The sequence below is a fragment of the Meleagris gallopavo genome, chromosome 1 (assembly GCF_000146605.3).
Source record: "Meleagris gallopavo isolate NT-WF06-2002-E0010 breed Aviagen turkey brand Nicholas breeding stock chromosome 1, Turkey_5.1, whole genome shotgun sequence".
Taxonomy (NCBI): Eukaryota; Metazoa; Chordata; class Aves; order Galliformes; family Phasianidae; genus Meleagris; species Meleagris gallopavo.
The window spans coordinates 164966614-164982577 of NC_015011.2; the positions used below are offsets into that span (position 1 = coordinate 164966614).

At 38.0% G+C, this 15964-nt stretch overlaps 1 protein-coding gene across 1 annotated transcript in view; it reads right to left on the reverse strand.

The window, feature by feature from the left end:
* LOC104917527 (von Willebrand factor A domain-containing protein 8-like) overlaps positions 1-15964 on the reverse strand; it is a 45321-nt gene that overhangs the window by 24081 nt on the left and 5276 nt on the right. The window contains exons 2-4 of the mRNA XM_010728877.3: positions 15104-15185; positions 14003-14207; positions 498-606 (exon numbers count right to left, since the gene is read on the reverse strand). Coding sequence (XP_010727179.2) covers positions 498-606; positions 14003-14170 — 277 coding nt within the window. The 5' untranslated portion in view covers positions 14171-14207; positions 15104-15185. The remainder of the gene's footprint in view (positions 1-497; positions 607-14002; positions 14208-15103; positions 15186-15964) is intronic.

A 15964-nucleotide genomic window follows, 5' to 3' on the forward strand; every position in this document is an offset into this window, starting at 1 on the left:
AGGACGCCCAGGTCCCTCTCTGCAGAGCTCCCCTCCAGCAGCTCATCCCCCAGCCTGTATTTATTCGGACTTTGTCTTTTCCCAAGACTGCTGTTTTATAATGTTTCCAAACCACTTTATCAAGTGATCATTATCGTGTCCTTTAGAATTAGAAGGCACTTTTGCCTATTGTGTATGTCTACTACCTATGTCACCTAAAATTCTGCTGCTATAAAAGTCTAAGGGAATGACAAGTGACTCAGGCCTAGCTTCCGTGGCTGCAAGGTGCTGGTTCTCTATACGGGCAATGAAGAGAAAAAACTACAAAATGTCATTTAAGTGGAGATCTGCTATAGAGAATTTAAGTCAGGCACTAGGCACTGCAACTACTTCTCATAGACAATAAAGGCACTGAGTAAAATAGCAGAGAGTGGGTTTGTATATGTCTACTTTTATCTGGTACTGCATCTTTTGCAAACCTCCTTCCAAAATGCATAAAAAAAGTAATGAATGAAAACCTGTTCCACCAGCCCAAGTATTTCCACCAACATGAGGCATGTTGTCTGGATCCACTTTTCCATGTTTGGGGGAACTGACGTCCAAACCACTGTCCCTCTGAATGGTTATCTGTAAAATAAAAATAGAGCTGTAAATCTTTTTTATACCAAGTAAAATCACTCTTATAACCCAATAACAAAAAAAGGACCATAATGATCAACTAGTTTCAAACCCCCTGCTATGTGCAGGGTCACCAACCACCAGACCAGGCTGCCCAGAGCTACATCCAGCCTGGCCTTGAATGCCTCCAGGGATGGGGCATCCACAACCTCCTTGGGCAACCTGTTCCAATGCGTCACCACCCTCTGTGTGAAAAACTTCCTCCTAACATCTAACCTAAACCTCTCCTGTCTCAGTTTAAAACCATTCCCCCTTGTCTTATCACTATCCACCCTCATGAACAGTTTGTTCCCCCTCCTGTTCATAAGCTCCCTTCAAGTATTGGAAGGCCATAATGAGGTCTCCCTGGAGCCTTCTCTTCTCCAAACTAAACAAGCCCAGTTCCCTTTTCTACAGAAGAGGATTTGATGGTCTTTGGAGGTCCCTTCCAGCCCCTACAAGTCTGTGATTCTGTGAATTCTTGACATTGGAACTGCTGGATAGGTATATTCGAGGGGAGGATCCAAAACTGAATTTGGAACCCAACAAACTGAAAGACAGCCAGAGAAAAAAAATCTACTTTGTCTGGAGTAAGAAGAAAGACAAGAAAAACAACTATTTAAATCAGTGAATAGGCTCAAATATATTTTAAAAATCCACTGTATCTTTTCCAATCTAGCCTGGAATGTCTAAACCTACTGAGATTTCCTGTTCTGACCTTTTTTCCAAATGCATATATAACTTGCTTGCTCAAAAGCTGAACAGTTCCATCATGAATACTTCTATCTTCATTGTAAGATTTCTATCAACTTTGCTTCTTTCAGCAGTTTTCACTAAGCTTTGCATTTTAAGAGAAACCTATGCTTTACATGCTTTAAATGCACTGAAAGGCTTTATTCATTATTGTGAACATTTCATACAGCTGAGTGCATATCACTGCAGGTACAACAACAGACAAATTCAGTCTAGTAGCCTTGCATTTCAATTATCAGGTGAGAGTCAGAGTAGAAATGCTGGAAAAGCAGGGACATTTTCTTTCCAAGGCTTCCTTTTGATTTCCAAAATAACCACTTCCAAAACATTGCAAGAATGTTTTGATTGTGCACTATCTGAACTTGTTTATATATACTAGTGATTCACCATCAGAGAATGAATGCTCTTTTTCACTGCCTGTTTGGGCAGGTTCTTCCTCAAGAAGCAGAACTGCCATAGAGGATACAAACATGATTCTCATTTTACTCTCCAAAGCCTACATTCTTAATAATAACCAGTGATCTTTGGCCCTGGTTACAATCTTCTATTTGAGATTACTTCATGAATGGAGACTCTCTAGGTGTTCAAAAACCAATGAAATAAATAAAACAAAACAAAACAAAAAATGTGGTAAGAACAGAAAGAAAGTCTAAAGAATAGGAAGTGAAGAGAGAACAGCAAATATCAAGAACTGTTGATGCTTTGACTTAGTTTCTGGTCTTGCCTCTTGCAATAGCAAGGCAGGAATAGAACTTAACACTCATTTTACGTTGAATGAGAGATACAAGTTATCTTAACAACCCTCCCTATATCACCTTCTTCTAATATACACAAAGGGATGCCAAAAAGCTTCACATTTTACTTGGATATCACTGGGGTTCCAGGAGTCAAATGAATAAGGCAAACTTGAATTCACAAACATAGTGAATTCAAACAAATTCACTATGGAAACTAAGTAATCTTATCATCCTTCATATAGTAATGTAAAGAACACAATTTAAGCCCAAAGAAGGCAGCTACAGGATTCAATGCACTCTATAACACAATGAAACCAGGTGTTTCAGTCTGTGTTCTATTTATGCCAAACTGCTATTAAATATATACTGATGTGTAATAGGGGCTACTATGAAGAGGAGGCAAAGATTGGGTGTTTTTTCTAGACTTCAGCTGGTCTAACAGACTATGGTAAGGAATTTATACTGTGTACTAAACAAATCCTAGTTATGTTCGGAAGTGGATCTGCCACTTAACATGAGATTGAATTCTAGTTAACTTCAAGGGTAAATGATCTAATTGAATAAACTGCTGGAGATAAAGACATCACTGGCATACATCACTAAATGCAAGGCTCAATTTTGATAATATTATCATCTTTCAGTAAAAAACTTTTCAAGAATGGCAGAGCTCACCCAGACAAAACATGTGCTGACTTTACAAGACGCTGTCACAACCATGGAAAGAAAGATGTTTGCAATAACCCATTAACAAAAGTGTGTAAATTATGGAGAGGCCTGTCGCAGTCTATTATTATGAGGGCTGCTCCAAAAGGCCAGAGAAGAAGATAATCTTTCTCCTGCAACACAATAACACGAAGCTCCATAACAGTTTGATGACCATGGAGCACAGTGTATTGGCTGGACTGACCTACCACACCCACCAGATTTGGAGCCTTCTAACTTCCATTTGTTCAGTCTGATGAAAGATGGACTGCACGGGCAATGTTTTCCCAGTAGTGATGCTGTCATAGCATATGACAGCAAGCTGTCATAGTAGGCCACCTCTGCTTTGCAGTTTTACAAGCACAACATGCAGGATCTTATTCATCGCTGGTGAAAATACAGAGCTAATGGTGGTGACTACATTGAAAAAGAGTGCTTTGTAGATGAGAATTTGCTCTATCAAATAGTGTTACTGTGCTCTTTGTTGTAGTTTCCATGAAAATAAAAAGGAGACTACTTTCAAAGTGACCCATGTAAAACATTCCACATTTACATCAACTCTAAAATATACATTGCTTTCACAATTACAGTACTTTCATTGTGAGCTCACAATTCATTTTCTTTTGACAGCTTACAAATAAACCTACCAGGTGATATGAGTAAAACGGATCAAACTACCATATTTAGCTTGAGCTGTTTTTGTATGAGTGAAGTTAGCATTTTAGCACCCACTGAACTGAAATGAAACTGAAAAAAAAGTCTTTAAATAGAAGCTTAACACCTCAAAGACAGTTTCAAGTAGCCCAGCTGTGCATTTACGTATCTCAGCAAGTGCTGGCTGCCCCCCATTTGCTTGTGTCAAGAAAATAAACATAATATAAGAGGTAACAGCCAGTCTTCAGCAAGTCACATTTATATTTATGATGGCAATAAAATAATTCTGTTGTCTGACTTCTTATGAGATATTTTCAGTGAACACAGTACATCAAGACTGAATATGTCTTAATGTTCTAATTTCCCTATTATGAACATGCTTATAATAGCATTTGTCCAGTGTAGTCAGTAAAATATATTTAGCAAAGTCAACTGAGAGGAGCATTTTAGTATGCCTATTTTTTAGTCATTCAAGTTGCAGAGTATTCATAACTTTGAAGACTGACATCTTTTCACTCCTGCTTTTTAAATCCATACATCAGCTTCTTATTGTCAAGTCTGTTAAAATAAACTGAAGTTTAAACTACCAGAAGTTATCTTTATTGAAGAGACGGGGAAACAGGAATCTCACCTCCTCTTTTCACACCTGAAGTTCATGCAGGACAGTTGAGTTTCATGCAGGAGATAGATAGAATTAGTAACTTTTGCTATCTTTGATGCCCACAGCTCCATTATACAATTGTACGTAGCAGACTCTCTAAAACAAGGAGTAGACCATGCACTTAAGAGAAAGGCAGAAAAAGAAGCCATGGCTACCAGTAAGGAAATTTCATTTAGAGTTTGTAAGCAGAGGTCAAAGAAGGTTGAAAATCTTTCTGACTTTGAATAGAAAAATGATAAATGAAGGGCAGCTTTCAGTTTTTCCCTCTGATGTAGATCTTTTTTGGCTGGAACCATTCCTGTCACTTTACCCTGTATACGACACACTTCCGTTCAACACAGTAAGTTGGCTACAGAGTAAATGGTCTTTTAATACATCAGCTTACTTCAGCATTCTGATCTGGCTAACTTCATTAAAATTCCTGAAAGGCACAAGATGTGCCAGTGCTTCCCATTCAGGAGTGCTTGCCAGAAAAGCTCCTTTGCAATGCTCTCAGCAACAAAAGCTTGTTTCAGCTTGAGGACTGGTGAAAAAACTTGGGCTTCTCATGGAGGAGGTCTGCCCTAGGTTCAGGGAAACTGAACTTTCCCCTCTTAGTTTTAATGCAGCTGGCCCTACCAGTAGTAACTGGTATCTAGTATTCTTATGCAACATACAATGCTTATTTTAGTAGTTTGATACATCTTGAAAGTAGTGGAAAAACAGGAAAAATACTCTAATTCCAGGCTAACATCCCACAGGTATAAAGGGATGTAATTCGTACTTAAGAATATAGACTACAGTTGCATCTTCAAACATTCTCAAATTAAATTTTTTTTATCCCATTTTAAAACAGACCTGGCCATTCTCTATAGGATAACAGAGATAGATGGACTGATGACTTAATATACTCGCCCTAATGGACAAAACATTGTTATATCAAACACAAGGAAATAGGGTCACAGCTGCAGTATTTACAGCTATAGATAAATTTACATAGGAAGATTTTTAAATAGAAAAAGCTAGAGGATCCAAAGACTTGTTTTCACAAGCATTTAGGAGTAGTAATAATACTTGCATTCTTGGATGTCTCTTACTTTTTTGGGAAAAAAAAAGTAGGAAAAAGAATGTGTGCACTAAGGTGGAATACAATTCACGTGATAGAGATGGTCAGTTTAATGCAAATTAAATTAGTATACAACAGATTATTATTTACATGATTAAACCAGGAAAGCAGACAGAGGTAAGCAGGATCTAGGCTGCCTAGGCTGCCTAGATCTCATTCTTCATTTACTCTTTTCATAATGAAGGGAAGAACTCTGCTAAGATACAGACTAGAAGATAACCACTCCTCTCCTAACATACCTGGAATGTAGAAGGAAAGAACTAATTTGCTATTTTGCCTTTCTACTAACATACAGTGTTATTCAACAGGGCATGTATAGTCAGTGAAGAATATGTGCTACTTTCCACACAATGTCCTAAGTAAATGTTGAACAAAATACATGCCAGATCCTTACATGAACATAAATACACTACAAATACTATAAAGCAATTTAATCATTAACGTTTTCTTAAATAGCTTTCTTCCTTCATTAGTACATTGGGCAAAGATGTCAGGAGATCATGCAGGGAAAGAACTGAACAAATCTTAAACTTTGGCCCTACATGTGATATAAGAGACACTAACTTGCTCATCAAAATCTGGAAAATTCTTCATCACAACTGCCTGTTATTATGAAAGTAGATTGACTTTGGCTGTAATGGAACATGACTAGTCTCTAGGTGAAAAAGGCATCAAATAATTCACTCCACAGCAGCACAAAGCATTAGAAAATATTTCCCACAGCATGCAGAATGTATTTTAGCAGATGCACAAAAAATTGATTTTCCTGAAATGAAACCATTGTTTCATTTTAGCTCCCTTCCCAAGCCCCATCAGCTACCCTAAAATCTCAATGTTACCCTAGACTGCATTTAACAAGGCACAAAAACACAAAAACATCCTTTCCCCCAGTACCATATTTTATCAGTAGCACGAGTGTATGCATTATTTTCTCAAAGAGTATACGAAAGCTTCAAATTGGAGCCAAGAAGTCTTTTTTCCACACAAAGGAATATTCAGTATTAGGTAAAAATATAATCATAGGATCATACAATGGCCTGGAAAAGGACCTCAAAGATCATCTAGTTTCAATCCCCCTGCTGATAATATTGCATAATCATGTATGCAATACTCTATCTTCAGCTTTGTCCTGAAGTGAAAAAAAACAAACACTAACGACACTGCAGTATAAAATACATTTTATAGGTTTGTGTCATTCATTTTGATTCATTCTGATTTTCTATCTTGTCTGCAAAACTTTTCAAGAATTCAAAATGAACTAACAAAATGTGTGTCAGCTTCACACATTATCTTACTCCCATGTACACTGCTATTTGAACTCAAATGGCAAAACCATTTAAAGCATCATAGCTTTAAAGCAATTTTAGATATGTAAAATAAAAGTGAAATCACAGGCTAATTCACGTGGGGAAAGAAGAGATTTGGACTGAAACATACAGAAGAGCGAATTTAGCTTGCAATGGAAGGAAGTCTTTATACACCAACTACAAAAATCCCACTATACAAAATGTAGCCATTGTTGGTGTAGATCTTCATTTGAACTAACTGCTGTCACTCTAACAGTCAACCTGGAAGCTTTGCAGCAGTAAATGCATTAGAACATGTTGTCCATAACTACAGATTCTGTGGCTTAAAAGCTGGATAAACTAAACGAAGCAATGACAGAATGTCATATATTTTCTTCCATCCAGCAGATCCTCCACTATGTTAATACCTACGGAAATTCCATTTTCATTTTGTGTTACTGAAAATTTCCACATCAATTATTTTCAGCTAGATGTCAGGTCACCCACTACCACATGTGATCAGAGCAGACACTATCTGGCTTGGTTATTTATCGTTACTACTCCATACCTCCTAACATCAATAAACTGAATTGAGTATCTTCTGGAGTACCCCAACCAATCTACAGATAGAAAGAAAAGGTATGTGGACATACTATGACAGTAAGAAGTATTTTGGACAGAAAACTGCAGGACATTGCACAGTTAAAACCAAGTTGAAAACAAAACAAAAAAAAAAACCCAACTACAAATGAAAGCAGAAAAGCTGTATTTTCTACAGATCTAGGACCTTGTCAAATCTGTTCTTATGAAGCACCGATGAAAGTTATTACAGATCAACTATGTTGTTTTGGGTTTTATAGGAAAACCCCTTATGTTTAGCATTATCGTAACAGATCAGATCATAGGATCATAAAATGGCCTGGGTTGAAAAGGACCACAGTGATCATCTAGTTTCAAACCCCTGCTATGTGCAGGGTCACCAACCACCAGACCAGGCTGCCCAGAGCCACATCCAGCCTAGCCTTGAATGCCTCCAGGGATGGGGCATCCACAACCTCCTTGGGCAACCTGTTCCAGTGCGTCACCACCCTCTGAGTGAAAAACTTCCTCCTATTTTCTAACCTAAACCTCCTCTGTTTCAGAGGAGAAAACCATTCCCCCTTGTCCTATCACTATCAACCCATGTAAACAGTCGTTCCCCCTCCTGTTTATACATTCTCTTCAGATGACTTACATTTTCTCTGCATTTGTTTCATTAATTAGAGAGCAATTTTCATAGGAGCAGAACCACCAGTGCACATTCTCTTGTTCAGATGGCAGCATTTCACTTGTGTTAGCAGCTCTAGCATGTAAGTCAGCAACGTGCACTGCTGCAGACTCTGAGGTTTGAAGGCTGCTGTGCTGAGGTATTACATTTTCTCCCATGAGGACTGTGGTCTTTCAGAGGAGGTTCAGGGGAAGAAAGAGGAACTTTGTGCAGGATCAGCCTTCTCTAACAGAAAGTTAAGGTTATTTCCACTCCCACTCTTTGTCTGTCCAGTCTAATTAGGCTGGAAGAGATTTAGGAAATGGAACGTACTTTGAAAGCGTTTGCACAGTGCTTCTGACAAGCGCCTCATTTCAGCTGAGGACATTTATATGAGAAAAAGTAGCTGACAGAGAACCGATGATCTTTATCTGAGTTGCTTTACCAAGCAGAAAATTTTGGTGATGTGAATTTCTCAAGCTCTACAGGTTCCTGACTGTCTAGTCTTGTGTTACCCCACACTCAGGGCCTTGTTCCCACTTTGCTAGAATGAATCATGCTATCCAGGAATGTCACAGAGCTAAACCCACACTGTGCCCCACGCTTGGCAGAGAAGCCCAAAACACCATCCCACTGAGAACTGTTAGAGGGCAATGAACAACTGGGGTCAGAGTGTGTGGGGCTTACGGATCTCAGCACTGGAAGTGCTACCAAATCTTGCAATCCAGATACTGACGAGGTAACACTGTCCCCCGCAATATTTCAAGTTTCCCAAGGTCCTCTATAGGATTGCAGAATGCTCTCATATGGTTATTCCAAACTTATGAAAACATGCCACTGCAAATGATATTCATAATTCATGGCGTTTGTACCAAAAGTATGTAAGAGATGACTAAAATCACTGTTATTAGCTCATTGATGCCCTCATGTGGTCAGAACAGTCACCTGGTCCACAGTGGGAAAATAAGAACGGCAGGTGTGGTGGAGGGAAAGGACGAGCCATGTTTGCTGAAGGTCATGCTCTTATTACAGATCAGGAACTGCAGCTTTGCCCACTTCAACTTGCCCACTTTACGGTTGGACTTGATGATCTTTAAGGTCTTTTCCAACCTGGTCAATTCTATGATTCAATGATTCAGTCTTAACATCAGGAAAAAGCTGGATTTTTGTTAAAACATTCTAAAGTACAATGGAAAAGAGATAGAAACACTTCAAAAAATGCCAGTATAAATCAAAGTCGATCCTGAGCAGTAAATACAAACAAGTTTGTAACACTGAAATACCAGAATCACTTATACTTAGGAGAAATACCGAACCTCAAAAATAAGTATCCTAAACTTTCATGTACAAACTGAAGCCTCAGAAAACCAAAAGGAAAAAAAAAGGAAATGATTTGGATAACAATAAAAATATTAACTTGTTAGAAGGTGAATAACGTATCACAAAGTTGCACAAATATTTGAGTGGATTACAAATGAAATAAATGAGGCTGTTTGAGAAAGCCAGTAAGATGTTCACTGCCCAAAGATGGCAGAGAATCAAACTACTATCGAACTTCTGGGATCAGCTCAAAGAAGAGAAATAGGCACAAAGGAAATCTCCTCCCATTTCTAAGTATCTATTTATTTCCTTAAGTCTGTGAGCGATAGTTTACATACTGGGGATGCGATTTGGATCCAGACTCCAGACAGCTCAAGGCAGGGATGTCCCAGGTAAGCCAGGTGTCTGCATTTAGCATTACAGCTGGTTGTGTATGAATATAGCTAGACATGTGTAGGTGCCTCCTTCAGGGTGAGCTCTTTGGGCTCTCTTACAATGGGAGCTCCTGTGCTTAGCTCATAAACAGACACTGAAATGCCTGCAGGTCTGAAACTGAATCCTGTTTCATCTCCTTTCTGTTACTCCTCAGTATTCTCAAGCACACCCAGAACAAGTCAACTTGAGCTGTTTGTATATAAGCAAGTACATGCAAACACTGTTTAAAGCAATGAATTGGAACTGCTTTCACCAGTAGAAAGTATATTTTGTGCTTCTTTCCATCTAATGATATCTTGAAACTCAGCAGGGTAAAGGGCATAGTGGACCACATGCATCCTTCTCTGGAACACTTCCTTTTCTGAAATTCTTTATCACCTGATATATCACTAAGGCTTGCAGAAGGCTGCATTATGTTTAGGCACAGTGAGCATGCATTTAGGTAAAAAATCATAGGAAAGAAAAACAGACCATTTGTAAATGATCTAAGATTTTAATGAGAAAGCCCTACAATTCAGTGGAACTTGAAGCAACCTTGGCAAGACACTTGGGATCATTTTGTTATTCACGCTTCATTTCCACAACAGAATGAATGATTTCCAAAAAAATCTATGGCAAGCACCTATATCATTTATGAAAACTCAAAACCAATTATGCAACCTTTCTTTTGTTCTGTACTATCACTATGAAGGAATGAAAGAATCAAATCTACCAGTCCTTCAAAAAATTATGTGATGCTAGCTCAGGACTACAAGCACCATTAACTTCAGCCATTTCCCCTGGCCCTCATTCTGACCATAAAACAGAGAAGTCAAACTGCAAGGAATGTTAATAAGCACTATATGAACTGTCTTCAGTCACACAGGCTGTCTCGAAGTTTTGAGCTGCCTTGCTTAAAACAGCCTTGCTGTTTTTCTTACGTTATTTCTGTGGACTGACTCACCTACAAAATGGTACATGATTTTTCAAACTAAGTGATGCACATCAGGCTTGAGTCTAAAGCAGAAGAAACTTCTGGTAGCTATCAATGCCAAGTACTTGATTTTTAAACCACTAATATTAACAAGGTTGGTGGCCATTGTTCACTTTTGTCATTAGGTCCTCTCTTCAGTCCTATAGTATGTGATCTTGATTCACATTTGATTGCCAGTGAAGCTGTGATTGTGCTTTGAGGTTCATATACATATTGTATCGTGCATTACAAGCCAACTTTTCTATATTTTTTGAACATTTTTACGCACTCAAATGGTTTGGGTTTGTTCTGAGACTTTTCAAAATAATGACATTCTGAGTACTTACACAGGACAAAACATTCTGGACAACAATTTACAGTGAAAGAGAATTAAGTGGAATGAGTACAGAAAGAAATGGTTTTGCTAGTAGTCACATACAAATGAATAAAGATTTAGTTGTAGAGATTTCAGGTCCCTAAGGAGCACAATGCTTTTCAATATCTCAAAATGATGCATTCTTCAATTACCTTTATGTAAGCATTGTACTCTACCTAGAGAAGACACAGCAGTAAATCAAGTTTACTAAAAAAACACAGACAAGGTATATCAGAACTTAGTCAATGTTTTCCATATTTTAAAAAAGTGAAAAAGCTCAACAATTAATGGATTTCAAAATGAGTTTATAACTTCAGAGAACCCACTGTTTTATTTAGAATTGTATGCTAGGCACTCCAATTTAATCATTTCTGAATACTGCACTCATGTTCTGAGTTTAAAACTTCAATAAATGAAGACTATTTCTGGCCTGACCATACAAGTGAAAATTAATATACACATACTTCCTATTTCCAAAAACTATTTTTATTGTCTCAAGACTTCAGCAGCTTGAACTCTGCTGAGTGTATCAACAATACAAAACAAATGTTGATTGCCATGACATTAAATCATAGGAGTCTAATTACTGAATATCCCTGGAACAGCTGCTTGTTTTCCTCTGTTTCATTGCTTATGTACATACAGGCTGTTTCTGAGATCTAGCGTGTTTCTGAAAGCCAAAAAGCAACCGTAGGAAATAGATAGTACCAATAGTTCAAACTGAAATCTGGTTGAAGATTTCTTTACATTCCTTTGAATCTCTACTTATATTGAAAGTACTGTAATTCTTTCTTTTTTCAAAGGCTGGGAAAGCTTTGCAGAGATTTTGTGTCATTTTCCAGAACCGTGGTCCCCAATCATCAAGATAGGTCTCATGTGTTGGAGAAGGAACAGCACTGTGAAAGTGTGGATGTTGGGCTATTGAGCTTTGCAAAGCCTGTACTAGCTTTGTGGGATGCATCAATAGCAGCTTTCAGGGAATAGTGAATTGGCAGGGGGGATGAATTCTAGCAATAAATGGAACACTGACAATTTTCTTAAGCGAGCTTCTGCTACAAGATTGGGAATGATGGATTTTGTTAAGGAATTGGAGGTGCCTCTTTAGACTTAGAGATACTTGATATGTATCTGAGCATGAAACATTATATAGGAGAATGTGACCGATACTCTTAAATAAGCAGGTCAACATGTGGCTGAAAGATAATTTTGTAAACATGAGTATGGGGTAATATTAAGTTGCAGTCTCCTTAGCAAAGCAGTTATCTCTTGCACAGGAAACACTTGAGTTCTTGCTAAGCTCATCTTATGGAAGGAATCTACACGAAGCTATTCAAGCTAATAGCATCCATTCATTTCCAGAAATGAATGCTCTAATGAAGTACTGCTTTTATATCTATATCCACTGAAAAAATGGAGTTAAGTGGGAAAGGGGAAGGCCTTCACCCCAAATAACAGTGTATAAAGTTCTCACAACATCTATGTATCTACCATCTTATCTGAGATGTACATAAAATAAAAGGTAAGATTTCTCTTGATTATTACTCTGTAATGTCTTGGTAAAGAAAGCTTCTTAGGTCTCACAATCTTTCCAATTAAAGCAAAGCATGTGCAGTTGAGAAACAGAAGTTAGTGATAAACATGCAGGTTCAAAGAGCATATGGGATGCTTTGTTTCAGCCCTTGAGTCCAAATCAAACAGCATGCCATTTTGAAGTCTGACAAACCACCAGTTTGAACTGAATATTCTGTGTTGACAGAAGAAGGAAAACAGATATGCTAAGAAGAGCTAACCCTGTAGTGTGTCTACAATTTAGATAAGTAGATTGTCAGGAGAGAGGAATTCTAGTACAGATCTGGAAAACTGACTGCAGGAAAACCTCTGAATCTTTTTGTAAAGTGGCTACCTGGCATTAGTATCTAAATGACTGAATATTCTCTGATGATGCTCAACTTTCCAAGACAGCATTCTCTACTATTTGGTCGCCTATGATGGACACTACAATAATACTGTCAAACAAGATTACTAAAAAAGATTTAAAAAAAGAAGGAAAAAAAAACTTTAAAACAATTAAAATAACTGCTCCTGCTGACTCCATCCATTCCCACCAGACAATTTTATCAGTAGGTTAAATTGGGCTGATGTAAGATGATGATATCTGACCATAAGATGGCGATAGTGCTACTACATCGGCAACAAAAACCACACTGGTACAGCAACATGAAACCACACAAAAGTGCTACTGGGTAACAGCTTTCCTCTCTCATAACTTCTACAAAAGGCAATTGCTATGATCCCATGACAAGAACATGTCAGTTCTTGCATGAGTTTACATAATTGTCCTGTGGAAAGGGAACTTGGTGTGGGAAAGGAAAGGATAGGAGAGCTGTTTTCTGCCTAATAAATCTCATTCACACTTGGAATATATGGACTCTTTGTAAACAATAATATAGAGAGATCCAATTTAGAGGTGATTCATTCTGTTCTCCCATTTTAACATACTGTGAAAGTGATTACAGAAACTCATGAAGAAGAAATAATTGCAGCTGTAGACAAACAGAGGATCTTCCTAGTCAAAAGTCCTTCCTAAAGCACAGTCTAGTTCCCAAAGTAAGAATGATACTAACAAAAATTAAAGATGCAACTGAAAAGTTCTGAATTTTCCATTTGTGTTGCCCTGGTGATCCTACAAATTAGTCAGTACATTAAGGGGGGTTGGAGCTTGATGATCCTTGAGATCCTTTCTGAACCAAGCCATTCTATGATTCTATGATTCCATATGCTTCCCTTAAACACTGATTTCACTATTTCATATTTTGAAAGTTGCAGTTAAAAATCAGCATGAGATACACAATTAATTTACATGTTAATGTACTGAAAGTTGGCAACAACCCTAACCCTAACACTGAAAGACAAAGGGAAATGTCAGTAACCATAATTACAGGAGTCACAGATCAGCTTGGTAATTAAGCTATCATGCGTGATTATTTTTCAGGTAAGACATCTACTCAATTTTTCCTGCGGGCATATTTCTACTTAACGTTTTTCAATACATCTCTCCCCTGACCTTTCTCCCACCTGAAAAAAAAGCCATTTCCATCAATTTACTAAATGTTTTTCACTTCAGATTGGGAATTCCTACCTGCACAGGCCGACCATCCTCCTGTCCAATCATGTTCCTCCAGTCCTGCAGAGAACGCTGCAGGCTTTCGAGCCCAGTCTCCCAGAGCCTCACACCACCTCCCATGTCCACACTAACCAAGCCTACTTTGCCAAGTGGTGCCAAGAGGGCATCAGCATCTGAGATCATAGAGAGCCAAGATGTATACGGAGAGAGAGAACGTGGGCTGAAAAACAAGAGTGGGTGTGATTGATCTCAAAGTTGCAATCAAAAAGAAGATGAATAATTCTGCAGCTAAGGTGGCAATTAAATGAAATTTACACCCTCATTCCATGAGAGACCATAATTAAGCCCCACAGATTTACTATTTTATCTGAAAAATTTCAGCTACTGAAACTTGCTATGACCAAACAACATCTTTTCATGAAAGCCCAGTCCACTGCTTTATCCTAATTACCTGAAGACCAGTCTTTACAAAAAATACCATAAAGAATATGAAAAAATTAAAAATGTGCCATAGAAAAACACAAAACTACACAAGAAATAGGAGAGAAAACATGATCTGAGCACTGAGGAAGGTTTCTCCACATCAACTTTAAGTAAGATCCCCAGTATATGAGCAGGAGGTGACTCATTTAAACACTCATTTAAAGATGGCACATTTTTACGTGTACAGAATCTTAGTACTGTTATAAACAAATACTCAATTTGCAGATGAAAATTCACTGCTGAAACAGGGATCTAACAGCTACATAATACAAAGGAAAACTTAGTTAAAATAGGAAAGATTCTTTGCACTTTGTTAGTGCTATTAATGACTTGTACAATGATTTGCAACTTACATTAATTAATACTACAGTTCATAATTTAGAAGAGCAAAGCTATAACAGATATACCTCTAAGACTGAAATTGGCATGTACTAATTCAACTGAAGAAGAGTTATGTTAGCATTTGACCAAGCTAACTATGCCAGAAGGAGGAAGAGTGTCATACAGAATATCATTTACTTTCACTTTCCACACCAAAAGAAATATTTGCTTGTCTGGAACTAATAACATACATTAAATTCTGTTTGCTCTTCCTGCGAGGCAGAGGATGTTCTAATCAATAAAACAACTTACCTAGGAATAGCAATGTATTTGATTTTCTTCGAGTTCAGATCTGTTACTTCCAAGTATCCAGCAACTTGTGGAGGAGCAATATCTGAAAACAAACAAATCTTATTTTCCTGCTGCATGATTAACTGGTTATTGCATTTGCATTTAGGAGATTAAATTGAAACATTTCATCATACAATACCTGTCATAAAACGATGAACTTTTACATTCAACGCAGGACTATAACTTGCAAACACTGAAATGTTTTACTACTACGATTGTGAGCAAATAGGCACAATTATAAAAGAACAATGTGTTTGCACAGTAAATGTCAAAATTACATATAAATATAGCCTTACTCACAAAAGCAGTGATCAGGCATTGCTGCAATCCCTAACTTACTGTATTTATCTGTTACTGAAGATAACGTCAATTGTGCAACTGATTGAAAAAGCATACTGAAGAACGTTTCAAAATACTGTACTTCTAATTCTCACTGGAAAATTTTTCACAGAATCACAGAATCACAGAATTGTAGGGGTTGGAAGGGACCTCTAGAGATCATCGAGACCAACCCCCCTGCCAAAGCAGGTTCCCTACACCAGGTCGCACAGGTAGGCGTCCAGGCGAGACTTGAATATCTCCAGAGAAGGAGACTCCACAACCCCCCTGGGCAGCCTGTTCCAGTGCTCCGTCACCCTCACCGTAAAGAAGTTCTTATGCACATTCGTGCAAAACTTCCTGTGCTGCAGCTTATGTCCGTTTCCCCTTGTCCTGTCTCCACGTACCACTGAAAAGAGACTGGCCTCACCACTATGGCCGCCACACCTCAGATATTTATAAACCTGGATCAGGTCCCCTCTCAGTCGTCTTTTCTCAAGGCTA